General features: G+C 40.5%; 2 protein-coding genes across 5 annotated transcripts in view; one reads left to right on the top strand and one right to left on the bottom strand.

Annotated features, from left to right (window-relative positions):
• The first annotated feature begins 311 nt into the window (after positions 1 to 311).
• Positions 312 to 9528, top strand: map6d1 (MAP6 domain containing 1). Its single transcript, XM_047367248.1, has 3 exons — positions 312 to 1172; positions 2445 to 2772; positions 8909 to 9528. Exons 1-3 carry the CDS (start codon positions 670 to 672, stop codon positions 8984 to 8986), a joined length of 909 nt encoding a protein of 302 aa, XP_047223204.1. The 5' UTR covers positions 312 to 669; the 3' UTR covers positions 8987 to 9528.
• Positions 9529 to 12350: 2822 nt separating this feature from the next.
• The window catches only part of yeats2 (YEATS domain containing 2), a 34554-nt gene continuing 20827 nt past the window's right edge, over positions 12351 to 26077 (bottom strand). For all 4 annotated transcript variants that reach the window (XM_047368702.1, XM_047368699.1, XM_047368697.1 and 1 more), the window contains exons 18-30: positions 25496 to 25642; positions 24699 to 24884; positions 21390 to 21750; positions 21147 to 21281; positions 20737 to 20865; positions 19927 to 20077; positions 18890 to 18966; positions 18683 to 18762; positions 17790 to 17994; positions 17068 to 17303; positions 16909 to 16983; positions 15870 to 15940; positions 12351 to 13890 (exon numbers count right to left, since the gene is read on the bottom strand). In XM_047368702.1, the coding sequence (XP_047224658.1) occupies positions 13782 to 13890; positions 15870 to 15940; positions 16909 to 16983; positions 17068 to 17303; positions 17790 to 17994; positions 18683 to 18762; positions 18890 to 18966; positions 19927 to 20077; positions 20737 to 20865; positions 21147 to 21281; positions 21390 to 21750; positions 24699 to 24884; positions 25496 to 25642 (1962 nt within the window). In that variant the 3' untranslated portion in view covers positions 12351 to 13781. The remainder of the gene's footprint in view (positions 13891 to 15869; positions 15941 to 16908; positions 16984 to 17067; positions 17304 to 17789; positions 17995 to 18682; positions 18763 to 18889; positions 18967 to 19926; positions 20078 to 20736; positions 20866 to 21146; positions 21282 to 21389; positions 21751 to 24698; positions 24885 to 25495; positions 25643 to 26077) is intronic.

Here is a 26077-nt window from a genome sequence, read left to right on the forward strand (position 1 = left end):
CATGAAGACAGGCTAAATCTGATCTGAAAGATAAGTGAAACGATCCAACATCTCTTGAAGATACTGTATCACCACACATGTGGAGACATTGCAACAGTTAGATGGAAAGCAAGGTGAGCCTGATGTTCTCCAGATGATCCTTCGTACCTTTATATATATACATATATATGTATATATATATCCCACTGTAGCCTACTTTAAGCTCTGCATCGCAGTTATGTAACCTCACTGTTCACAGTTATACTGTAATTTTACTGATCTCCAAACTGAAGAACTAGTTATTTAAACATCATCTGGTCAAACTTGTGAAGATCTTCTGAAGTAGAGGCGGATAACGATGCCCGGCTCCTACTGTGAGTACAGTCAGATCGATGGGATCCGGCTGGAGATGCGGGGAAGAACTGGTCTCCCATTCCTCTGCATAGTGGGAGCACTATCACAGACCACGTGAGAGGAATATTCAGACGGTCCCCGACAGACCGACTCCGGCTCATCTCTTCTGCTGCTGCCGCCTGCTGACATGGGCTCAGCTTCCCGGAGACAGGCGTGGAGGGAGAGCGACACTCTGTCTGAATGTAACCTCTGATTTTTCACCGCGCTCTTTTCTTTTTTCTGTTCCTTTTGTTTTAACAGGTTTTTTTTGGGGGGGGGGGGAGTATAGTATATGCTATGGCTTGGCCGTGCATCAGCAGAGTGTGCTGCCTGGCTCGCTTCTGGAATCAATTCGACAAATCGGACCTCTCCGTCCCGCTGACCATCCAGAACTATTCGGACATCTCGGAGCAGGAGGTGCGCTCCGTCACCAAGCAGCTCTCCGATTCGGAGAATAACTACACCATCCAGGAGGCGCGCATCAGAGGCTCCCATCAGGCGCCCGCAGATGGTACCCGAAGACCCTCCAGGGCACGGAAGGAGCCCAGCTACAAGCCCAAGGAGGACTACCACCCGCCCGGGGTGCCGTTCCCCAGCGTCACCCAGTACAAACAAGATTTTAAACCGTGGCCCATTCCCAGGAAGGATAATTTCCCCTGGATCAATAACGGGGGCAGCAGGAGGGACGGTGCGTCGGACAGCATGGTAAACAGTTACCACGTCCAAGCGCAGGTGGGGGAGAGGCGGGGAGACAGGTTGGAGCAGCAGGTGATGGAGGAGAACAAAACCAGCTCCTACAGGTACGTACTGTCACTTGTTTCAGCACCGGGCGCTATCCACTCCATCACTGTCCCAGCGAGGAAAGCTGTTTGCTGATGCCTGCTTTCATGCCTAATGAGGCTCAATTTATTTATAGTTAAGATAAATCCATGCTGGACTCAGAAAGCCTGCAGAGGAAAAGAAAAGTGCTTCTAATCAATAATGATTATAAACGATCCAGATGAGTACACTGCTAGGACTTAGAAATGAGTCGTTGATTTATATTAGCTTTTTTTATTTTAGGTATGATGTCCATAGTTATTTGTCAACACCAATTAATAAAACGTTATTTCTATAGTACATTTCTTACAGCTTTGTGGAGCACAAAGTGCCTCGCAAGATTAGTAACAGACCTCCCACCACATCCAATCAAAAAACAACTAACCAAACAGGCAAAATAGTTAAAAACATATGGCAGAAGAAGCTAAAATAACCCAGATGAATCTGAATTTGTTGATGTAGACCAAGAACATGCAATACTCTTTGAAAGAAGCACTGAGAAGAATTGAAAGCATGTAAAAACAATAAATAAACAAATGACAATAAAAGACACAAATTATATCTGAAATATTTCCAAAACTAAAAAAGAAGCATTAATGCAAGTAAAACTATGAATGTAAGAAATGAAGAAAGAAAAAAACCAAGTATATATATAAATTTGTAAAAGAATTAAACCTAAATATGTATAAAAGTTAAAATTATTCAATTAAAGTTTTTCTTAAACTGAAAATACAATTATTTAATGTGCTTTAATATGTTAAATTGCTTACTAATTGCACACAAACCTTTATCCAAAGTTCGACTAAAAAGATAACACATTAGAAAAAGATCTAAACTAAAAAGATATATTTTCAAGTACGTTTAAGCATTTTTACACCTTTAGCCACCATTCCAGGGGTGAGGACCAGAATAGAGAACAAAGGCCATGCTAGATGTCTCACAGACACTTACAGTTTTGAACATTTTAAAAGTCTGCCATCAGAAGAGCTGAGCGTTCATTCAATGAAAACATATCTGATAAATTAGATCTACTAGGCCTAAAATACTTTGTAAACAAACAAAACAGTGTTAAGAAGGTACCCGTAGCCAGTGTGGACACTAAAATTTGTGTGATGTGTACGCTCATTCAGGTTTTTGTTAAGATTTGTGTAGCTGGGTTTTTGAAACATTTGTGCTACATCAGCAGGCTTTATAGTTCAACAACAACCCTGCTACCAAGACCTCCCTATACTGATGCATTTCCCTTCCTCCAGGCAAGAGTACAAGCCATGGACAGGGGTGAAACCAGCCAGAAGTGCAAGGAGAATCCCTCCAGCTCAGTACTCCAGCCCAGGGACAGAGACCACCTACATCCCACGTGAGACCAGCTACCAGGCTGCCTACAGTGGTGAGGTCAGCAGGGCCATGAGCGGGCACAAGGCTGAACTCCTCCCCCCATCCACTGCCTCCAACATCCACCCTGTCTCCAACACTCAGCACAACCTGGCAGGCCCGCGAGCCGGCAGCTCCCTGAGCCCCCACAGCCTCCAGCAAAGCATCCTGCCAGAGAGCACCGAGCACACTGGAACAACCAAAAGAGAGGCAAGCACATATTTACAGTTTTTAAACCAGCTGGTGTTTAAAAAAAAACTTTATTTATACAGGTGAACATCACAGCACACTCCTGCTGAAAGTCATCCGCACTCATCTCCCAGGCGGCCACGTGCTGCTGGGGCATCTCAGAAAAGTGATACAGCATTCTGTCCCAGAGCAGCTCAAAGTGACCCAGCTGTTTAAAACAGGCCGTGCGCTGTGTTAGGTAACACTGCTGGTGCTATACTCATCACTTTGACCTGAATAGAACAGGGGTGATGGGAAAGGAAATGAGTGCAAATGTGGTCCGGCTTAGCAGCAAAATCACCTACATCTATAAGTTATTTATAATTACAGCTACAATAACCTACTTAATACTCTTATGTCTTGTGCTTCAGTTTTACATAAACATTTTAAACTGGATATTTTGTTTTGAACACCAGTCTTGGGGAATTCATAAAAAAATTGGCTAAACATAAAAAAGTCTTCTTGGAATGGGAAAGCCATCACATAGATTATATCACTGTAACTTTCAATTTATGTATTTAGTATACTTTAAGAAACCATTTTAACTTTTTGTATGGTTAAAGGCCTTTTGGTCTGGCAACAAACAATAAGCAGAAAGAGCTTAAAAAGCAGGCAGCTGCTTATCAGGAACTTTATCTCATTAAGTCTTTGTAGGGTGAAAGAATCCTACAAGTATTCATACAAATGTACACTTTTTCACCAGATTTCTGTGCTTGGTGATTTTATCCTAGAACAAATAAAACAGATTTAAAAATACCACAAAACTATTCATAAACCTTGAACTTTTTAATATGTAGCAACAATTACAACCAGACATTTAAATATTTTTTTATTGGGACTTGGCGTGACAGATGACCACAAAGTGGTGTGTTTTTTTCCTTCTTCTTTTAATATTTGTACAAATAGAAATTTGAAAAGTGTGGCATGCATTTGTATCCTGCCATGTTTAACCTGATACCCCAAAATAAAATCCTGCAGAAGTTCCTTAATTAGTAAACGGAGTTCACCTGTTAGGAATCCATTTACAGCTGCGGTGGGAGAATCTGTTGACAGGAAATTATTATGTAATAATCACAATACAGAACATGAGTAAACGAATGAATTAACAAAACAGCAAAATAAACACAAACTCAAAACCAAAGTGACTAAACAGAACCAATGTCCCTCAGATTGTGACACATTCACCTTCCAGGAGGACAGTGGTTGACGTCAACACTTTCAATCATTTGTTATAATGGTTCAGTCAAAGTCCAGACCTAAATCTGATTAAAAATGTATGGCAATTAGAAAACTGCTGTTCACATATGCTCTCTATTCAAAGTATTGAACGCATATGCATGCCACACTTTTCAGATTTTAATTTGTATAAAGAATAAAACAAATAAACCAAATATCTAATTTCATTCACTTCACAAATACACACCGGTTTGTGTTGGTCTGTCATAGAAAATCCCAATAAACACACTGACGTTTGTGGTTACAATGTGTCAAAATGGAAAAAAGTTTATGGTGCATGAATATCTTTGCAAGGGACTGTAAAAGCACATTTGGAGTACAAATATAACTGAACTGTGAGAAAGTGTCAGGACTGCATCAGAAACTCATTGGTTTGGCCCATGTTAGAATAAACAAGTAGACAAGTTGCCTCTCTGGCTCTTCATCCGCTGCCGCCTGCATGTTATCTCCGTTAAGCATGTTTCGTGACAGTTCGTAAGGCGGTTTAAGGGAATCTCCAGAGGTTTAGTGCCATCCCTCTTCCCCACCCACAGCGCTCAGCTCCATCTGCCAGCATGGAGACTGTGGTCTCTCTGACCTGGACTGGGTCAGGTAGTCTGCCCGTCTGTGTGGTAACATCTGCTCTGTTAAGCTGAAGGGTATTAGGAAATAGGGAGCTTGGAAATGTATTTTTTATTTTTCTCGTGCCCTCTCGGGCTTGTCCTTACTTTCTTAGCTTTCATCTGCTTGTGAGAAAAACAGCATTAATCCACGGGAGTGAATTAAGATCACCCTTTGCTTATTTGCATGATTTTTCCAATCCATATCTTCTCTGTTAAATCTGTTTGCCACTCACTGTCCTGTGTGATGAGCGTGGAGGTCAAAGTTAGAGATGTCAATGACAGGACAGAGACTCTAAAAATAATTCTGACCCAGTTTGCGTGAGAGATCACGACGCGTACAATGAAGGAGGTTTGTGCTGCTGGCGGTGTGTATGAGCCCTGCTGTGAAGATTTTTCCATACATGTGGATGTTGTGTATCTGTCCATCTGACAGCGACAAAAAAAAAGAAAACCAGCCCAGTGGCAAATCAAGTTGATCTCAAATAATCCACAGCAGCCCACTCAGTGCCAACTCATTACTGACTCACCAGCCCCCTGCGGAGGTGTCTGACCGTGCATTACACATCCCACTCCAGCATGCATTACACTCTGCGCTTGTCCGTCAGGGGATTCTACGATTGTCATGGTGTTCCATTAAATGCAGGACTTCACCAAGCTTCTGCATTCAAAGTGCTCAAAATGACTGACTGTGACAGTTGATTAAAAAACTCAAATAGGTTCCTGAAATCAAATCAGTCTGATGATAGAGGATGGCAGGTAAACTGGACCCCCTGTTCCTCAAATCAACACCCGGAGCAGAGAGAATCCATCTGAAATGATAAAGGAAGATTTTTATAAAATGCAGTGTGAAATCAGCCAACCAGAGATTCTTTTATTTAAGAAAGAGTTCAGAGAACTAGCAAAATAACCCCAAGCATCCCAAAGAGAGGTTGTTGCAAACTAAAAGAAAGGAGTCTTTGATGAACCTAAGACTGAGCTCTCAGAGCTCCTGAACACAACATGTGATTGTGCACGTCAATGCATAGCTAGATTGATGATGAAAATTGTTGCTCATGCTGGTTTTAAACTACACAAAGAGAATTAGATGGCTTGCTGGGACAATGTATCCTGAAATCCACCTCCTTTTAGCCACTTCTCTGTTTCATTCCAGTTAGCCAGGAGTGAGGATGCTGTGGAGGCAGCACAAGACCTGTGCTAGAATCCATTTTCTATTCCATGTGAATCTGCTTTACAAAATCACTTACAGTAAATTCAGTTTTTGTATGATTAACAAATCATCTTTATATATAATGTATCTCTGCCTCCTCGTGCTCATCAATATGGAGACACAGACTAATGCTTAATTGTTGATTTTGCATGTTACACCATTTCCACATCATATTACCTGGCTTTGTCTCTGTAATGCCTTCCAAAATGTTTGCTTCACTCTTCATGCAGAGCTGTCCCTTACTAAACTCTTGTCTACACATTTATTGGCACGCCAGATAAAAATGTGCAAAAAGCCTTAAAATAAATAAATTGTTTGTACTGAAAAGTTTTTTAAATATCCAGCATTGAGTTCATTTGCTGAGGGAGGGAAAACATGCCATCCAAAACAAATAATTGTGTTTAACAAAATCACCAGTGCTACAACTACTGGTACCCCTTACAATCTATTGAAAAAAAAAGTATCTGAAGCTCCGCAAGTTTCTGTTTCTCTGGGGTATAAATATGATGTAACACAAGGGCTAAGGTATGTTAGCCAAGGGCCTAGATAAGGAGCCATATTTATCTCACCACCATGCAATGTGAGCAGGAAAAAAACAATAAATAAAAGCCAAGTCACCAAGTCTCCATAACAACCATTAGACACTATCAACATGCCAAGTGGTTGTTAGAAAGACAAACCAGGAAAAAAAACTTTTTTCTGTATTACGATCACAAAGGTAAACATGTAGAGTTTGCTAACCTCTTCTTGGACTTTAACTGGGCCAGATGGGACTCAAACTGAGCTTTCCTGCAGCAACCATCTCCAGGTGTTTCTGTCCCAAAACAAATGATTAATAAGTGAAAAAGCACCTAATGCCCACTGTTAAGTACAGTAGAGGATCTTTTATGCTGTGGGTGTGTATCTCTTCCAGAGTCCCCGGGAAACTGCATGGAGTTCATGGCATTTTAAGCAAAAATCTGGCAAACTCATGAGATGGGTGCCTATTAATGCGTTTATCATTATTGAAAAAACTAAGATCATAATAAGAAATATGAATTATCCTGATGATGATGTATCTCTAATTCATGATGTTTGCAAACTCAAAAAGCACAACAGTATGGTTGGGATTGTTATTTTTGTGGTTTTACCCTTTTTATTACTGTGTTTGTTCCATTAGAGGATTAACAAATAATATATTTGAACATTTCATTTAATTAATTATTGTGTGCATTTTGCGGGGAGCTCTGAGCGTGCAGTGACACATTTTCAAAGTCTCAAAGTCTCTATTCCCCTTTTAAGTGATCTTTTAATCATCACTTTTAGTGTTATCGCAATAAATGGCACAAAACATCATGATGAAATTTCAATTGCCTAATGAACCCGACCTTTAAACCAACAACGGGTCAGTGGGTCCTGCAGGATAATGATCAGAAATGTGACCAAATCAACACAGAAATAGCCGATTATTTTTTTAACCCCACTAAATAAATGTACTTGAATTAAAGGGTGGGATTATGCTGCTGCAATGAGAGCTGAAGTTATTTTAAGGCTATTTATACATCTCTACCAGGGGTGCCAGGAAATGTGGGCAGCACATGATTCTAAGAACATTTCTAGAAATAAGGTGCCTGTTGGATCCACTTTCAGAATGTGAGTGAAGGCTTTTTGCTGGCAAAACAAACATCCACAAAATGACAGCGGAACAAGGGAACACAGTACTTTAAGGCTGTGCCCAAGTTATCATCCTCAATCGCTTGCTTTTTACTCCATCCCACTGCCAAACTTTCTTTCCTTCCCATTAGTCTCCATCTACTCCTGTTCTTTCACTTGGACCTCATCCCCATTCCCACGCTACCGGCACCACAGAGGGAAAGGCTCTGTGCCAAGTTGGCTGGGCTCAAAGGCTGGGAAAGCAACATTGTGTTAAGACAGGGGTGAGGGAGGATAACGGAGAGGGGAAGGAGGGGGGAGGCGGGAGCGAATTTAAGGTGAGAGAACTGAGCTGCATCATGTGACTGATAAGCGGCAGCAAATATAAATGGAATTGAAGAAGGGGGAGGGGAAGAGAGTGCATCATTTGATGGATTATCTGTTAAAATGCAATGTTACGTCGGGTACAGCACCAATCTAATTTAGGTGAGAGGCAGAGCTCAAGCTGTACAGTCTCAACAATCCGACTTACTGAACAACTGGTACAGCTTTCCCTGCTGTCCACAGTGCTGGCTGGGAAGTCACACTCTAAGAGGGGCTGAGATAACACATACCTGATAATGTTCTTTGCTTCAATTTTACCTGATTTATTTAAAAAAGAACATCAGTTAACACAAGCACATCAATCCATCATGCCAGATTTAGCCATAAAGGCCAATCTTCATCTCAGGATGGTAGAAAAAACCCTAAATTAAAACATTAAATAGATTCATTCAAAATAACTTGAGCACAAGTTAAGCAAAACTCCACACTCAGATATGCAACTAGACTAAAATATATATTTACTGTTGTTGACTGAAAAACAGTAATGTTAAAGTTAGGGCTAATTATGAATTCTTTATGGCTTAAAATAAACATCCTGAAACCACAAATTTAAGATCAGTCAAATAAGACCATATTTTAGCCTCTATTTGCAGACATTCAAACAAATAGCATTTGATTATCACAAAATTGCATCAAAAGATCAATGCATAGGAGACAAGTCCCATCAACAGGGACAAGAGGTTGTTTGACCAGACCTAAAGTCACACAAAGGCATTTCGAAGATCTGTTGTCATAAAAAACTAATTGTGTGTAAGGTCAGATTTGAAGTGTTTGTATGCACTACACGGGGCTGATTGTCCCCAGACAAAGGTTTATTTTAAGTTTCAATCAGCTGAGGACAGCAGCTCTAAGATGCGAACTGTAACACAATCACATCTGCTAGAGCTCCGACAGCAGACCCAATGCTCTGTGACAGGCACTGTCCAGCCAGTCTCCTTTCATTTCATGGGATCGGTCAGAGTACCACAGCTGCTGCATCTTTTTTCCATCACTTTGACCACCTCAAAAAGCTGCTGCCATCCATCTTTCTCTCTCTCTTCCTCCTTCTTTTACTCAGGAGCCTCTGGTGAGGACCAAACTGCCCCCGAACCCTTCTGCCGTCTTTCAAAGCGGATCGAGGGTCTTCAACATCTGACAGCTGCTTCGACTCTTCCCCAGCTCTGTTTTGTTTGCTTTTGGTTTTAAGGAAACAGCAGGGGAATATTTCCAGTCCATTCCACAACACAAGAATCTATGCAAGGGAATGTTGTTGTTGTGAACGCTGTTGAACAGCAGCTTATTATCCCAGTTTGGAGAGATAAACCACACCTTTTGATACTCCTCCAGGCTACTGTTGCTACAAATGAAAATGCATGTAACAGAATAGTATAGATACACAAGAAACTGGCTGCTCTGTATGCTTGTGTTTGTGTGACTGCTTTTTTGTCTTTGATGCATATAATGTTGACTCTGCACCAATAATCCTGGACATTATTTATCATAAAGTGTGTTTGCTTAGAGTGTTATGCTGCCCTTTGGTGTCACTAGAAATCTGCCTGAAAATAATTTATTACCTTTACATTTAGTTAATGTTTAAAGAAAACATCGTTTAGTCCGTTGTTGGTAAATATCTTGTTAAGAGAAAGAGTAATCAAATGATCCAATAAGTTGAATTACAATAAAATATTGTTAACAAGGCTAGTTCCCCTTCTCAGTTGGCTTCTGTTAGTCTTTGTGTCACAATATTGTCTTTACTTAGGTACTTTATTATCAATGTAAACAGATTCACTCAAGATATTATAGTGTTTCATAGTGCAAAACTATTAGTACATGTTTCAGATTTAAGTTAAAAATAGGAAAAGGCTTAAAGGTTTCCATCCCACTGCAGATTAAGATTTTAAATTATTTTCAGTCAATAAAGAAGTTATTTCTGATCGGCAACTCAAAAAATAAAACACTGTAAAGTAGTACAAAGTAGTAGAAGTTTTTATTTATATTTTAATAAGAAATTGCATGTCAAATTAAATTTATACCAATTATCTACACAATTTATCCTTAGTGATCCAAGTAGTTGAGGTTAGAAGGCCTCATTGCCATCACCCTAATCTATAGCTTCAAGTCTCGACTCTGGCTGGGCCAAAACAAAATGTTACCAACACTTCCATGGAAAAGAAACACATTTAAGCCTAAATCTGGAACATACCAGGGGTATGAATAAATTTGGGTTCAAATGAAACATGAAGCTTCAAGCTCCACGCCTCCTTCTTTGTTCTTGGTGTATGATAGAGAATGTGTTACATAGCCACATACAGGATGGGAATAGTTAACATGACATTTGCATTCACATTTTTCAAGATCTGGTGCCATTTGTCTAAGAAACTGTTTTAAAAGGGCTAAGATCATTTAACTAAACTAACATAAATCGAAATGCTTATTCAAGATAAAGTAACTTTGAAAATAAATGTTTCTCCACTCACAATACTGTCCTACACAAAGCTTCAAAACATTCGCTTTTAAAACGTTTGGGTTGGGATCATGAAACACAACGTGGAGGGTTTTCAGATGATCTCCTGAACAAAAAAAATCAGCTTTAAGACTTTCATAGCAGCATGCTTAGTTCTATTTTTATTTTAACAAAAGTAAATTACTGAGGCACTGTAGGTATTTCAATGGTTACCTAGGCAACTGTTAAATCAGAGCCACTTCTTTGTAGGGAGTAATTGTGATGAATATTTTGAACTGAGGTCTACACACTGCATATCAGTGCTTAATGTATATGAACACACACCTCAGGTCAAAATCTCATTGAAGACCATTTAAAGCCTTATTACTTGTTCACTCAACCTTCATCCCACCCTGGAGAAAAGGCAACAACATTTTTAAATTATTCAGAGAATATTCTGGTGAGGACTTTGTACCGGAGCTGTCCAGTATGATGATGCATACAGTTTACACACGTGGACAAAATTGTTGTTGCCGCTCAGTTAATGAAAGAAAAACCCACAATGGTCACAGAAATAACTTGAATCTGACAAAGGTAATAATGAATAAAAATTCTATGAAAATGAACAAATGAAAGTCAGACATTGCTTTTCAAACATGCTTCAACAGAATTATTTTTAAAAATAAACTCATGAAACAGGCCTGGACAAAAATGATGGTACCCTTAATATTTTGTTGCACCTTTTGAGGCAATCACTACAATCAAACGATTCCTATAACTGTCATTGAGACTTCTGCACCTCTCAGCAGGTATTTTGTCCCACTCCTCATGAGAAAACTGCTCCAGTTGTCTCAGGTTTGAAGGTTGCCTTTTCCAGACAACTTGTTTCAGCTTCTTCCAAAGATGCTCAATAGGATTTAGGTCAGGGTTCATAGACGGCCACTTCAGAATAGTCCAATGTTTTACCCTTAGCCATTCTTGGGTGTTTTTAACTGTGTGTTTTGGGTCATTATCCTGTTGCAAGACCCATGACCTGCAACTGAGACCGAGCTTTCTGACACTGGGCAGCACATTTCTCTCTAGAATCCCTTGAAAGTCTTGAGATTTCATTATACCTTCACAGATTCAAGACACCCTGTGCCACATGCAGCAAATCAGCCCCAGAACATAACAGAGCCTCCTCCATGTTTCACAGCAGGGACGGTGATCTTTTCTTCATATGCTTCATTTTTCCATCTGCGAACATAGAGCTGATGTGCCTTCTCAAAAAGTTCAATTTTTGTCTCATCTGTCCATAGGACATTCTCCCAGAAGCTTTGTGGCTCATCAAGTCTGGCTTTTTTATGATTTGTTTTCAACCATGGTGTTCTCCTTGGTTGTCTCCCATTTGGTCCATTTTGCCTCAAACAATGTCGGATGGTACGATCTGACACTGATGTTCCTTGAGCTTGAAGTTCACCTTTAATCTCTTTAGAAGTTTTTCTGGGCTCTTTTGTTACCGTTCATATTATCCGTCTCTTTGTTTTGTCATCAGTTTTCCTCCTGCGACCACGTCCAGGGACGTTGGCTACAGTCCCATGGATCTTAAATTTCTGAATAATATGTGCAGCTGTAGTCACAGGAACATGAAGCTGCCTGGAGATGGTCTTATAACCTTTACCTTTAACATGCTTGTCTATAATTTTCTTTCTAATCTACTGAGACAACTTTTCCTTCGCTTCCTCTGGTCCATGTTGAGTGTGGTACACACCATGTCAGTGATGCTAATTAATGGACACACCTTGATTTAACATGTCTTTTTGGTCACATTATTTTCAGGGGTACCATCATTTTTGTCCAGGCCTGTTTCATGAGTTTATTTTTTTAAATAAGTTTGTTGAAGCATGTTTGAAAAGCAATGTCTGACTTTCATTTGTTCATTTTCATAGAATTTTTATTCATTATTACCTTTGTCAAATTCAAGTTATTTCTGTGACCATTGTGGGTTTTTCTTTCATTAACCGAGGGGTACCAACAATTTTGTCCATGTGTGTATATCCTGACAGGAACACACATACCAAACCTCTTCACACACATCTAAATTTCAAGAAATATTTTTCTCAGTTTATTATAAGAATATTGATCATATTTTTGGTATGCACAGAAACAAAAATACAATACAGTGTTTAGGTATCTTATACATTAATTTCATTTGGTTAAACAGGCCAATCAGCTTACAGCAACATTTGCTTGTCCAATTATACAAAACAACAAACACACCTTTATTTTTTCGAAATGACAAACACATAACAGTACTCAACATTGATTCCATTCACACACACACTGCTGTTTGGCTATAAATATTTAAAATGTTGATGTTAGATAGAAAAAAAAAATATTTTCTGAACTTATAATTCACATACTGGTTATGCACACCAGTGAGTCAGAACATGGAAACCATTCGACTAATTATTTTAACTCTTTATTGACTGGGCTTGGTCCAGAGATGACTTATTTCCCTGAACCAACCTGGTCTTTTTCCCACATTCCTTTCACACAGACGAGGTTTAGAGGATCAAAACCACCACCTCCACATAGCAACTAAAAATAAAACATGGGAGAAATGCAAAATATCAGAGTGACCCATAATAGTCACGTGTAGTTTTATTGTTGTGGCTGACTGGCGTGCATTATACATACCATGATGGATATGATGACTGTTAACCCGAATACTTAAATAAATGAGAATCATTCATTTAGTGTCAAAGGTCAGACATGACATGTTTTCACAAAAATCTGTTAGAAATCTCAGCAAACATTGTGTTCCTGCATCTAACTGCTGCGATGCTCATAATTACCTCTGCTGGCTGGGTAACACTGAAACAATTTTAGAAGGATATGGGATACTGGTGATGATGATCACTGGTTGCCACAGCAACACCTTTGTGGGGAACCTCTCAGATTTAAAAGAACACACAGACAGAACACCCAGATTATCATTAGTTCCTAAACTGCAGTAAATCGCAGCTCGCCTCAGCTGAGAAACTGCATCCGACCCAAAGAAACTGAAGCAGACGGGATGCCAGAGAGGACAGCAGTCTGACGTTTCTAGTGCCACAATTCACACAGGTTTTTATTTCCCTTTTCAGGACCTCTCAGGCATGAACACTTCATCTCTGAAATAATGTTATGAGGTATGAGAGAGCACAACAGCTACTATAAATTAAATAACATAAGCAGCATGATGTGGCTTCTTTCCAAGCAGAAATAAAAGGTGACAATTTGAAGTGTTGAAGACATTTGTTGCTCCGCTGCGTAGCACCGGCACTGAGGAGCAAGCTGAGCCCTTCAGTGATTGAGTTCCTGAATTCGGTTCATCGGCTGTTGCTGCGCCTCCTGAGCCAACGGGACCGCATTTGGACCGCCAATATTCTCAAGAGAAAGATCTATTCGTCATGGCTCATGGTTCCGATTGTCCCCATCCGCCTGAGTGGGTCCACTTCTAGTCCAATTCAAATCCTGTTTAGCTTCAGTTGTCCTTTGTCAGGTAACCCATGTGTGCATTAGTGAGGAAGTCACAGGTGGGGATGCTATTGACTGCTTGGTGGATGTTCATAGCTGTGATCTCCCTCGGCACCCTGAAACCCAACCGGGTCCATGTTAGGATTTCATGTACAACTCAAAAAGCTACAAAACTGATTGACCTCTGATCAATATGTTTACAATTCTATCATCTCATTTTTTTAATGTGTGGTGTAAAACTGACTTAACATTCTGCAATCTAGGACAGGTTAACAAATCTCTAACTATAGCAGAAACAATACATGATGATCACAAAACTATGCAATAACTTCATATGGTAAAAATTATGAATTCCTTTTACACTGCTCAAAAAAATAAAGGGAACACTTAAACAACACAATATAACTCCAAGTAAATCAAACTTCTATGAAATCAAACTGTCCACTTAGGAAGCAACACTGATTGACAATTAATTTCACATGATGTTGTACAAATGGAAAAGACAACAGGGGGAAATCTTTGGCGATTAGCAAGAAACACTCAATAAAGGAGTGGTTCTGCTGGTGTGGACCACAGATCACTTCTCAGTACCTCTGCTTTCTGGCTGATGTTTTGGTCACTTTTGAATGTTGGTGGTGCTTTCACACTCGTGGTAGCATGAGACGGACTCTACAACCCACACAAGTGGCTCAGGTAGTGCAGCTCATCCAGGATGGCACATCAATGCGAGCTGTGGCAAGAAGGTTTGTTGTGTCTGTCAGCGTAGTGTCCAGAGCCTGGAGGCGCTACCAGGAGACAGGCCAGTAAACCAGGAGACGTGGAGGAGGCCGTAGGAGGGCAACAACCCAGCAGCAGGACCGCTACCTCTGCCTTTGTGCAAGGAGGAACAGGAGGAGCACTGCCAGAGCCCTGCAAAATGACCTCCAGCAGGCCACAAATGTGCATGTGTCTGCACAAACGATTAGAAACCGACTCAATGAGGATGGTATGAGGGCCCGACGTCCACAAATGGGGGTTGTGCTCACAGCCCAACACCGTGCAGGACGCTTGGCATTTGCCAGAGAACACCAGGATTGGCAAATTCGCCACTGGCGCCCTGTGCTCTTCACAAATGAAAGCAGGTTCACACTGAGCACATGTGATAGACATGACAGAGTCTGGAGACACCGTGGAGAGCGATCTGCTGCCTGCAACATCCTTCAGCATGACCGGTTTGGCAGTGGGTCAGTAATGGTGTGGGGTGGCATTTCTTTTGAGGGCTGCACAGCCCTCCATGTGCTCGCCAGAGGTAGTCTGACTGCCATTAGGTACCGAGATGAGATCCTCAGACCCCTTGTGAGACCATATGCTGGTGCGGTTGGCCCTGGGTTCCTCCTAATGCAGGACAATGCTAGACCTCATGTGACTGGAGTGTGTCAGCAGTTCCTGCAAGATGAAGACATTGAAGCTATGGACTGGCCCGCACGTTCCCCAGACCTGAATCCGATTGAGCGCATCTGGGACATCATGTCTCGCTCCATCCACCAACGTCACATTGCTCCACAGACTGTCCAGGAGTTGGCAGATGCTTTAGTCCAGGTCTGGGAGGAGATCCCTCAGGAGACCATCTGCCGTCTCATCAGGAGCATGTCCAGGCGTTGTAGGGAGGTCATACAGGAACGTGGAGGCCACACACAATACTGAGCCTCATTTTGACTTGTTTTAAGGACATTACATCAAAGTTGGATCAGACTGTAGTGTGTTTTTCCACTTTAATTTTGTGTGTGACTCCAAATCCAGGCCTCTATTGGTTAATAAATTTGATTTCCATTGATGATTTTTGTGTGATTTTGTTGTCGCCACATTCAACTTTGTACAGAACAAAGTATTCAATGAGAATATTTCATTCATTCAGATCTAGGATGTGTTATTTGAGTGTTCCCTTTATTTTTTTGAGCAGTGTATATAAATGATTAACCCCCTAATATTAAAACAAGTATATGGAAGAAAAAGCAAGAACAAACCCATAACAAACTGGCCATCTGCATAAGCACTAGAAATAATAAATAAAGTGACAAATGGAGCGTTATGAAGCACAATCACAAAAAAAGCTGACCTGTTTGGAGATTTCGTGTAGGCCCCAGCCAGAGCTTCTCTCAGGATATCACTGGCAAACTGCTCTGTAGCCTGAAGTGCACAAGCACACACAGCGACACACACACACACAGTCATAATTAGATGCAAAGAAACTACTGACGGTCACAATACAAGGAAAACCGCTCAATAAAATGTACTGTAATCTGAGTTATACTAACAGGAGCTTTGAAATTATGATTTCTAACATCATTGGAAAAAAAAAATCCAAACCAACCTGGCTCTTCTTGTCAATTCATAAATTAATTGGAATTAACCACATTTTTTGTTTTTATTTCACAGGCCTGATTCCCGCCAGAGCTGCAGAGTCAAGAAATCGCTTAAATAGAACCTATCTAACAACATGAAGGAGGCTAAAAGAGCTCAAAAAGCAGCAATGTTTAATCTAAAGACATTCAGAAACAGTTGACAAAGTCATTGACATCTATCAGTCGGGAAAGGGTTACAAAGGCATTTGTTAAAACTTCGCGGCTGACATTTGTGAGAATTACATCGTGATGATCCCTCAAGACGTTTGGCAAAATCTTCAATGAACTGACAAAATAAAAGTTGACCTGTTTGGAAGTTCTGTGTCCCTTTACATGTGGTGTAAAGTTAACACGACCTCACAGAAAAGAACATCACACTGAAGGTTAAACACGGCGGTGGTAGTGTGAAGGTTTCGGGTCGCTTTGCTGTCTTCAGAGCCTGAACAACTTGTCATAATTGATGGAACCTTGAGTTATGCTCTCGAGCTGAAAATCCTGAAGGAGAATGGTGGCTTTGGTTTGTGACCTAAAGCTTAAGTGTACTTGGTTTATGCAGGAGGACAAAGATCTAAAGCACACCAGTAAGCCCACCAGCTCCTACATAGCGCTGTACCTTCAGTTTTTCATTTTATTTATAAAGTGCTGACAGCAGACTGACTTCTACAAGGAGATCAACATTTAATACACACTGGTTAGATAAAATCTGTAAAAGTACAATGATTACTTTCCATCAGCCCTGACGCAGTGACTGACCTTCAAAATCATCGCTTCGATTACTGGAGCAAACACATTCTTTTCCACTTCCACTGGTTGAAACGTTACCCCAATCTGAAAGAGACAAAAGCAACGTGATCTCCCAACGAACAAACCTAGTTGGCGACTTTCATAAACATTGAGGGGAGCGCTCCAAACCTGCTGAGCTGTTTCACTGACAAACTGGGAGGAAATGCAGGGCCCGAGGAAAAACTTGGGCTCCACATCAGTTTCCTGCTCCTCTTCTTTGACCTTCAGCTTCTGGCAGGGAGGAGTCGCTGTGACAATGTCAACTATTTCATCATCTTCCTCTTCAGGTTCAGTCTTCAGCAGGGCTTGCATCTGCTCCAGCCGCAGTACCAGCTCGTCATAGCTGCTGAGGGTGGATGGGCACTCTGTGGAAATATAAGTACATTTAAGAAATGGATGGGTTTTTTTGTGAACTAACAGCTTTTTTTTTGTTTTAAGTTCAGCATTGTGATAATTAGAAAAACATCCTATTTATAAGGCCCAAAGTGAGAGAAACACAACAAAAGGCTGATTATCATGCGGTCTGGCTCAGAGTGACTCACTGAGCTAAGCAGTCTCGTCTCTCACCTTTCAGACACAAAAGATGGGAGAAATAAGATCTCCTCATCAATAGAAATGCAGACAAGAACAAAGAAGGAAGATTCACACTGACCACCCTCACACACCACAGGCCAGCATACATATTACTGTATCAAGTGCTAACTGCAGAAGCAACACACCCACAAAGTCCACGCTGAGCAGGAAACATTCATCCACTGAAAACAGTGGAACAAAATCACACAACAAACTCCAAAAGGTCTTCCTTTAAAAGATTTGGATCAAAACGTCTACAAACAAAGGCAGAAACCTACCAGGTTCGTTATCGATTTGCGTGAGAATGTCCTCGATGGACTCGTCATCATTCCTTTGTTGGGGCTCAGGGTCAGGCGGAGTGTATCCCCTTTGCCGGCACCATTGCACAACCTCTTTGGTCTTTGGGGGTGTAAGGGCCTGCAGGCGGGGTGAGTGGTCCAGGACGTCCTGGACGACCCGCTTCACCGCAACGGCTCGCTGAAGCTTCGGAGACAAAAGAAAAAGTTATTTTATCACAATTAAACTGTATTAATAACTGATTTCCGGCTTTGATCATCTACCTCTAAAATAGCTGCTATAGTTATAATCCTACAGAAACCTGGTGATGATCACAAGTTAATGTCCCATTGCAAATCAAGCTTTACTTTCTAAAATGTTTGTAAAGATTGCTACATAAATGTACTCCCACTCTACTAACAATCTGTTTTAGTCTGATTTCAGGCACTTCACAATTTACTGTATTTCAACAAGTTAGAATGAAGATTTTTTTTAAATAACAAATAAGGCCAGAGATAATTGTAATATGCTGCGTTTACAATAGGCCACTTTGGCGCTAGCTTGAATACTAACCAGACCTACATTACAAATTACATTAATGTTAACCTGTAGTTTGAACATTTACTGGATGTAATGTAGGCTAAGTGATTAGTATAGAGATCAAACTTGCGCCACCAACGGCCTATTGTTTTTATCTTTTGGGTTAATGCAATGATGCTCTCCATTCACACCACTTTCCCTGCGGGTGTGTATAGGAGGAGTGGCTTCCAGCTCCTTCAGGAGGGAAGGTGGAGCAGGAGGCGGAGCTAAAGTGGTTAGATTTCTTCTGATTTTAGAAAGGTTACAGACTACACCTTTAAGGGCACAGACATGAATAAATCTGAATATTATTTACCTCTGATGCTCTGCGTTTGCCAATAGTCCAAGAATAATACTGTTCAACTGAAGAGGCACAGAATGGATGGGAGTCCTCGGCTAAACAGAGACGCACAGTTTTAACAGTCTGGTAAAAGCACGCGAGGAACATCATCTTCAAACGTTTCAGACAGTTTTTCCAGAAATGGTGTCTTGAAAGTGTCACAGGAAAAGAGAAATTACTTACTCTTATCAGGCACAATTAGAGGGAACTTCTTCACTACAGCAGTCAGCAGCTGCATCATTGTTTCTATGTGCTCAGTGCTGAGGAAAAAAGCAGTTATAACGGTTTACTGCAAATCCTACATTTCTCTAATCAGTCTTAGTCATTTTAATCAATTTATGGCTCGAAACCAAGTTTTTGCTTTGGTTGCACTGATTTGTCTAACCATTTTACTTACTGGTGCACAAAAAACAACATTTACTGCTCCTTTATCACCTTGTGTTTCTACATCTTTAAAAGTCACATTTCCTGTGTGGATACACTTTAATTTAAATACAGCTGCAAAATTAGCTTTTATTTAAGATGGTGGCAATCATGTTTCCACAGTTTGAAATAAATCCTCCTGTATATAAAATGAATAAATATACATTTTTTTACTTGGTTAAATAAAGAAATGTTTGTCATGACTTTATTACACCCTGCAGCACAAACACACAATCCATCCAGTACTTGTGTTTTCTGAGCAGAGAAGATCTTGCAGGCTATTATAATGAGCTACAAAACAAGCTGTTTGAATATCATAGCGCATGTTCGGGTCTCCTATTGTGAAGATTTGATGGTTCATCTGCTCTTTTTCTTATTTTTAATACAAATCAGTGCATTAGCCAAAAAGCTCCGCTGTAGTTAGTGGCAGCTTTGCTGAGAATAAGTAGGGCCTTGACCGAAATGTTGGACAGACCAACCAGGCCATCCTCAAGGCGTCATACATCCAGCTGAATGGTAACTGACTCATTAGCTGCAGGCAGAGTGGAGGCAATGGGTGGAGGCTGAGGAGATAACTCAGTGATTTTTCCGTTATGCATGCCGTGCAAACAGAAAATCTTCCAAGTGTTTGCACAAGAAAAGATGTGAAATGTTCGGCTCATATGTGCAACCAAAACAAAACACTGTCACTCGACAGATTTTTCTGGGTACTTATGCAACCAAACTGGAGGCACCCCACAGCCCTGCTTCTACAGTCTGTGATCGGTAGAGAAAAACTAGCTTCCGTTTGTCCTTACTTGACGAGATCGTGTGTAGAGGTATCTGCGCCTTGTTCCTGCTTAACAGCAGCAGCTGTAGAAGAGACGGGGACCGAGGGTGGAGCTGGCGTAGAAACCGGGGTTGAAGGACCAGCTGTGACGGCGAGACCGGCGCTTGGTTCTGTTTTTACTGAAGCAACGGAGAGCGAGAGCAGAAAGACACATTTAATGAAGCAAGAAAAAAAAATTTTTAAATAACAACAAGGAAAGGTTGGTATAAGTTGTATGTATAGTAGTGCTGCATGTAAATCTTGCAATGACGATAATATTGGTAAATATTTCGATGACGACATCAGTTGCGATATATGCCACTTTCCTTCCTTCCTCTCTTTCTCTTTTCAGCTTTTTTTTTTTTAATAAACTATAATAGACCAGTTTTGACGAGACAACTTAGTCAGTGGGTTGAAGGAAGGCCAAATGTCCGGCTTTAATTTCCATCTGTCTGGGCTGTTTACTGCTGTGTATGAAAAGCTTTGATGCGTGCTAAAGCATAACAACACCTCAACTCTAAGAACACATGAATGCCACATAGGTATTTTCAGGCAGCAGATGAAATAAATGGATAAATGTACATCTTTCAGACCTAACTAAAGGTAATTCATGGAAATCAGGGCTTATTTCAGACTTATGAAAGAGATAATTAACTTTATGACCTGAATAGTTTTTAAGATCCTGTAGAAACAATGTTTTTCTAATTATTATTTTTATAATTTAGATTAATTAAACAGAAACTGGAGTCTGTGAGTAAATGATGAGTTGAGGACAGAATCATGGATGGACCCCTCTCACCTTGTGCCAGAGGTTGGACAAGGGAAGGGGGAATCTGGCTGGCAGGGCTTGGGGAGGCTCCAGCAGCTCCATGGGTTGTGGATGAAGAAGAGGAGGAAGGGGTGTTGGAGACTGGGCCTTTAGACACCACTAAACACAAAGCAAATACAATAATCAGTGGCTCATTGGGTAAATATAACATGTGAAACACCTAGATGAAAAATGAAAGTATGGATCTTACAATGAAAGATGACTATATGTCATGCCTGCATTTCTACCTTAAAACTCTATATATTTAACGGTTCAGTTTGCAAACATTTAAGGAACATAATACACCAAAAAACAATGAATAAGAAACTCATATTTCTCCTTCAACATCCATCATATTTCCATCTGTAACATATAATTTATGTCTGTCAATAACACCTTACCTTTACCAACAGGCATGAATATGGTTTGCAGCCCAACAGCCCCAGAGCCAACTCCCAGCTGCTTGAGCTGGTTGGCAGGGATAGTTAAGACTGTCTGCTGGGAGCTGGAGCCTCCAGGGTGAATCTTCAGCATACCTGCCACAATGGAAGTAAACAAATAAACAGAATGCATTTTTTATGCAAATGAAGTTTTCCAGCTCTGAACATCTTCAGACCAACACGCGAATGTATTTTTCTTTTAACCTGACAGTGCAGCACTGGTCTTTCCTCCTCCAGCTGCCACCCCGCTGACTATTGATGATGCAGAAACTAATGATGTGCCGCTGCTTTTGGGCACACCCACCACGGCCCCCACTCGAGCTCCTTTGGACATGCTCAGGACAGGCATATTTGTGACCCCTTTTGCAAGCGTCACGACAGCCCCGGCTGAACTTGTGGCGCTCTTCGTCATTGTGGCGGTTCCTTTGACCAATGAGGCCACCGCTGCCTTAGACAGGCCGCCACCAGCAGCACTGGTGTTCTTGGCTGCGGTGATGACCGCTGCTTGGTTGGTCGACACTAGAAGTGAGTGGGGCTGAGTGGCAAGTTTCCCACCATCAGCAGCCTGAGTGGACACACAGAAATACAGAAATCATCAGCTGCTTACCAGAAACTCATTTTAGATCATTAAAACTTTTTTTCCTAAATGTGCCATAGAGTAATCTGTGTCCAGTAACATTCGTTATAACGTCCTCCCTTTTCACTGATGAAGTCAAGTAGGTCAGATTGGTTAATTTACCCCCCTCCATATGAACCGTCTGTCTCTGTATCATGCTCAGCTGTCCTCAACTACCATGAATCTGTGTCACATATTTGCAAAGGTTAGTAAGTCATATGAAACCCTCAGGTTTCCCTGCTGATGTGATCTCGACACGCTTTTCCCACGTCTTCACCAACAAAAACCGAAGTCTGACCTATGCCCTTAGGAAGCTCTTTTAAACATGCAGTGATGTTCCAAACCTGGTGTTGACCTATCAGTATGTATGACATTTCCAACTCCCTTTTCTCTTAACTATAAATTTAGGAGGAAACATTTATTATCTTGGGGAAAAAAACATCTCCATAGCACAGAAAGAGCTCTTGTAAAGGGTTTTAATGACATATTTTTAGCCAAAGACTCAAAGATCACTGTAAACCTTGTGCTTCTAGATTTATTTGCAGCATTTAACACTGTTAACTACAGTATTCTGATCTCTCATCTAGAGCATTAGGCTGGAATCAAAGATGCTGCATTGGACTGGCTTCAATATATCTGAATCAAGGCAAGGCAAGTTTATTTATATAGCACCATTCATACACAAGGCAATCCATAGTGCACTAAAGGACATCTAAAGGAAAGACAGAAGTGACACAAGCTTCTGAGAGTTTTCTATTCACTTTGGCGCCTTTTTTGGGGACAGTTCCTCAAGGTTTGATCCTAGGACCTCTTCTCGTTTCTCTGTACCTGCTTCCTTTTGGGTCTATTCTGGGGAAATGTGGTACAGTCTTCTACTGCTTTGTTGATGACCACAACCTTCTTATAGACCAACTCCTACTCAGCTCATCCAACAGTGTCTGGATGACACAAAAGTGTGGATGGGTGAAAATCATAATTACAATGAAAGAGAAATTAAATTAAAGCCAGTGTTGTCAATGGACAACATTCAGAAAATTATTCATGCTTTTTTCGCCACCTGACTTGACTACTGTAATTTGTTTTATGCTGAACTTACATGCATGTCTAGTAACTGGAACATGCAGTTATCACTCGCTTTATTTTATTTTATTAATACATTTTCAATTTTTTTAATGTGTTGTACGCGCTTCAAAAATAAACTGAACTTGAATTGAAGTTTGTATACCGCCGTAACAACAAAACAGGACACAAACGGATTACACAAAAAACTCCAATTATTTTGGCAAGATTTCATCTACAGTAAAACTCTTTTTAAACAACAGTTGCAATACCTGATTTTAATTTGCATTTTCATACCTGAATCCTCCATTCAATTTGTGTTATAATTATTTAGACTCAGCCATGTGAGATATAAACACAAGATATCGCCACCAACATTGCAGGTTGTGCATGGAAAAGATGTGTAAGCATAAACTTGTACCCCGGACCAGTTCTGTTGTAGTTTCAGTGATAAATATTGTAAATGTGTGTCTAAATGACCCTTTAGGCTCAAACCATAATAGATCATCATGTGATGGTTTCAGGGGATCCTAAGTAGACCAGGTATTAATCATGTAAGCCTAGAAAATAGCATTTAAAATTTCACTCTCAAACATAAATACAGTACTTGGCAAAACCAGTGAAAAATGAATCACTGCACTCTTTTCAGTATGATTTTTCCTGCAATTATTACCCCTGTAGATGCTCTACTGTATCTGTGTGAACCAGGCAGGCAAGAGGTACCAAGTGTCTCTCTCTTTGGGCACATTTTCTATCACAATCTGTTAGTGTGAGTCATCTGAAATGGGGGCGCAATCTGGAATTTTAGTGAACTCAGAGAGGTCCTTTTGGAAGTATATCAACATAATAGTGTTTACAAGTGTGAAGGACAGTCAGTGTGGTTAAACAGAGTTTATTCTGTTAGAGTTACACATTATTACTTCATTCAGCCGATGATTGCGAGTGCTGTGCGCCACAGAGAGCTGTGCTGATCGGGTCACTGCTTTCATGGAATGCTCAAAGACAAAAGAGACATTTGGTCTCACAAAGAGGCCTTACAGACATGCCGACCTCCCTCAAAACCTCCTGCGTGTTATGCTAGGTGTGTGTGTTTGTGTGTGTTTATTAGGGGTTGCGCAATATAACGCCATCGCAATATCACTGCAATAATTGTTGGGTAATAGTGTCATGAACTGGCATTTTACATGTTAATGTAATATTTAGCCAGTTGGACAGATTCTCACGCCAGCAGATGTTCACACCGGACACAAATGGCGTTGCCCAAAATGCTAAAGGTCACAAAGTGAGGGAAGCGCAGATGAGAAGGAGAGGAAAAGAAAATAGCCATATAGTGCAGCACTAATTTTTATTATTTAAATTAATGAGGCATAGCTCCAATCTAAAAGCTGCAATCAACCAAACTATGACCAAGGCTACATACTCTTCAACATGCAGTTGAATTATGTCTAGCCTTTTCTGAAAAACACTTTTGCAACATGCAACACTGAATCATTCTGTTTTTTGTGTATTCCTTTTGATTTCGATACATTTCTTGCATTATCACCATGCATGCTGTTTATCACCTATTTTAAAAGATTCAACATGTTTTTTGTTTACATTAATATACTGCACGCTATGAAATTCTTAAACATTATAAAAACATTCAAAACGTGCATTTTTCTGTAATGTCAAAAATTTTGCATTTCCACCAACTGAATCTGGTTAAAGTGGCAACGATACGGAAATAAGCAATATTTAAAGGAAACTTTAAAAAGTACCAGCTGTTTGGTTTAAAAACGGCTTAAAAACAGCTGCCAGGCTCCACAAATGAGGGTAAAAAAGACCAGAGTAAAACATGCCTGCTGTTGACCTGCGGCTGCTCCTGCTGTGCTGATGGGAGTGGAGCAAGCAGCAGTGATGACTCCCCCCGTCATCCTCAGTGTGGTGGTACCCGGCTTGGACATGTGACTTGCTCCAGCTGCTGTTACCGTCTTCACAGAACCATCGGACAGCTTTAACTGTGCACCCTGTGAGCTGCCGACGACCTGTCCGTCATGGCGAAAAAAATATCCAGACACTCTTATAATTGCAATTGTGATTATACTGTAAACAAAGAAGGTGAGGTGTTACCAAAACAAAGGAATCAAAATGTTTTTAAATTCAACAAAAATACAAATTCGAAATTCACATCCAATCTAGACGAGGATTAGTGGCAAACAACAATTTGAAATGTGTCTTGAAATACAAGGTTTGAGGATTTTTTTTATTTTAAAGTAGGCAAAGAAATAATTACTGAAACTGGCTCTGAAGACGTTAGATAAAAAGGGAACGCTGAAGTTTAAATTCAGCGCCTTAATCAACCTATTAGTGCAGCGGAACAAGCCTGACTCAGACATATCTCTGCCTTTTGCCTTTGACAGGGTGGTGAGGTTTGCAGCTTACACATTTGGATGGAACAAGATAAAAAAAAAAAAAATAAACATAGGTAAGACAAGTTAATATAAACTGGCAACAAGAAATATGTTCATGGAAAAACAAGAGTTCAAAGAAGTGCAGGTAAACACAGCATGAAAACAACAAAAGTACAAAACTCTGTTATGGTACGAAAAACTAGAAATGCATTGTTCAGATCTCAAGACGAGGTTGCTCTCCCCACCTGAGCCAAGATGGCCGCCTTCTGTCCAGCCGTCACCCGGATGGCCTGCTGGGTGGAAGGAGCTGCTGCTGATCCTGAATGCGCTGCCGAACTGGAACTCCCTTGCTTCCCTGATCCCTGTGATGGCTGACCAACCAGGAACGTACCCTGGGTGATGGAAAAGAGCCAATCACACCGTGCTCACAATTACTCTGCAAGTTGTACTTTACAGGTTTGATTGTACAGTTTAAAGAGCTACAGTGCAGATCAACCCAAAATCCTAATAAATCTCAACCTTAGCTTATACAGCTTGAAGATATGCATAGAAAAGATGACGTGCTCAAAACACTGACTAGCACTAATTGGTGCGCAGACAGAGCAGTCCAATTTCAAAAGCATACCTATTTAAACCCAACTTAAAACTTTAAAACTTTTGTCAGGAATTATAATAAGTAAGTGGACAAAGTGCTTTTTCACCTTGTTAAACAATTTGGGTATAAAATGCTTCATTACATGAACTACTATGTTTTTATGAATAGTATCAGCATAACTGAAAAAAAACCCTCTAATCTTTAAAGTCAAACCATAATTCAGGTCTTAAAA

Source organism: Girardinichthys multiradiatus, chromosome 6, assembly GCF_021462225.1.
Source record: "Girardinichthys multiradiatus isolate DD_20200921_A chromosome 6, DD_fGirMul_XY1, whole genome shotgun sequence".
Lineage (NCBI taxonomy): Eukaryota > Metazoa > Chordata > Actinopteri > Cyprinodontiformes > Goodeidae > Girardinichthys > Girardinichthys multiradiatus.

What these genes read in the sequence shown, in the direction of transcription:
- map6d1 (XM_047367248.1), top strand. Translation starts at nt 670, where the DNA reads ATGGCTTGGCCGTGCATCAGCAGAGTGTGCTGCCTGGCTCGCTTCTGG. An exon ending in AACAAAACCAGCTCCTACAG is followed by an intron (nt 1,173 to 2,444) that starts GTACGTACTGTC and finishes CCCTTCCTCCAG; the next exon opens with GCAAGAGTACAAGCCATGGA. An exon ending in CTGGAACAACCAAAAGAGAG is followed by an intron (nt 2,773 to 8,908) that starts GCAAGCACATAT and finishes TCTTTTACTCAG; the next exon opens with GAGCCTCTGGTGAGGACCAA.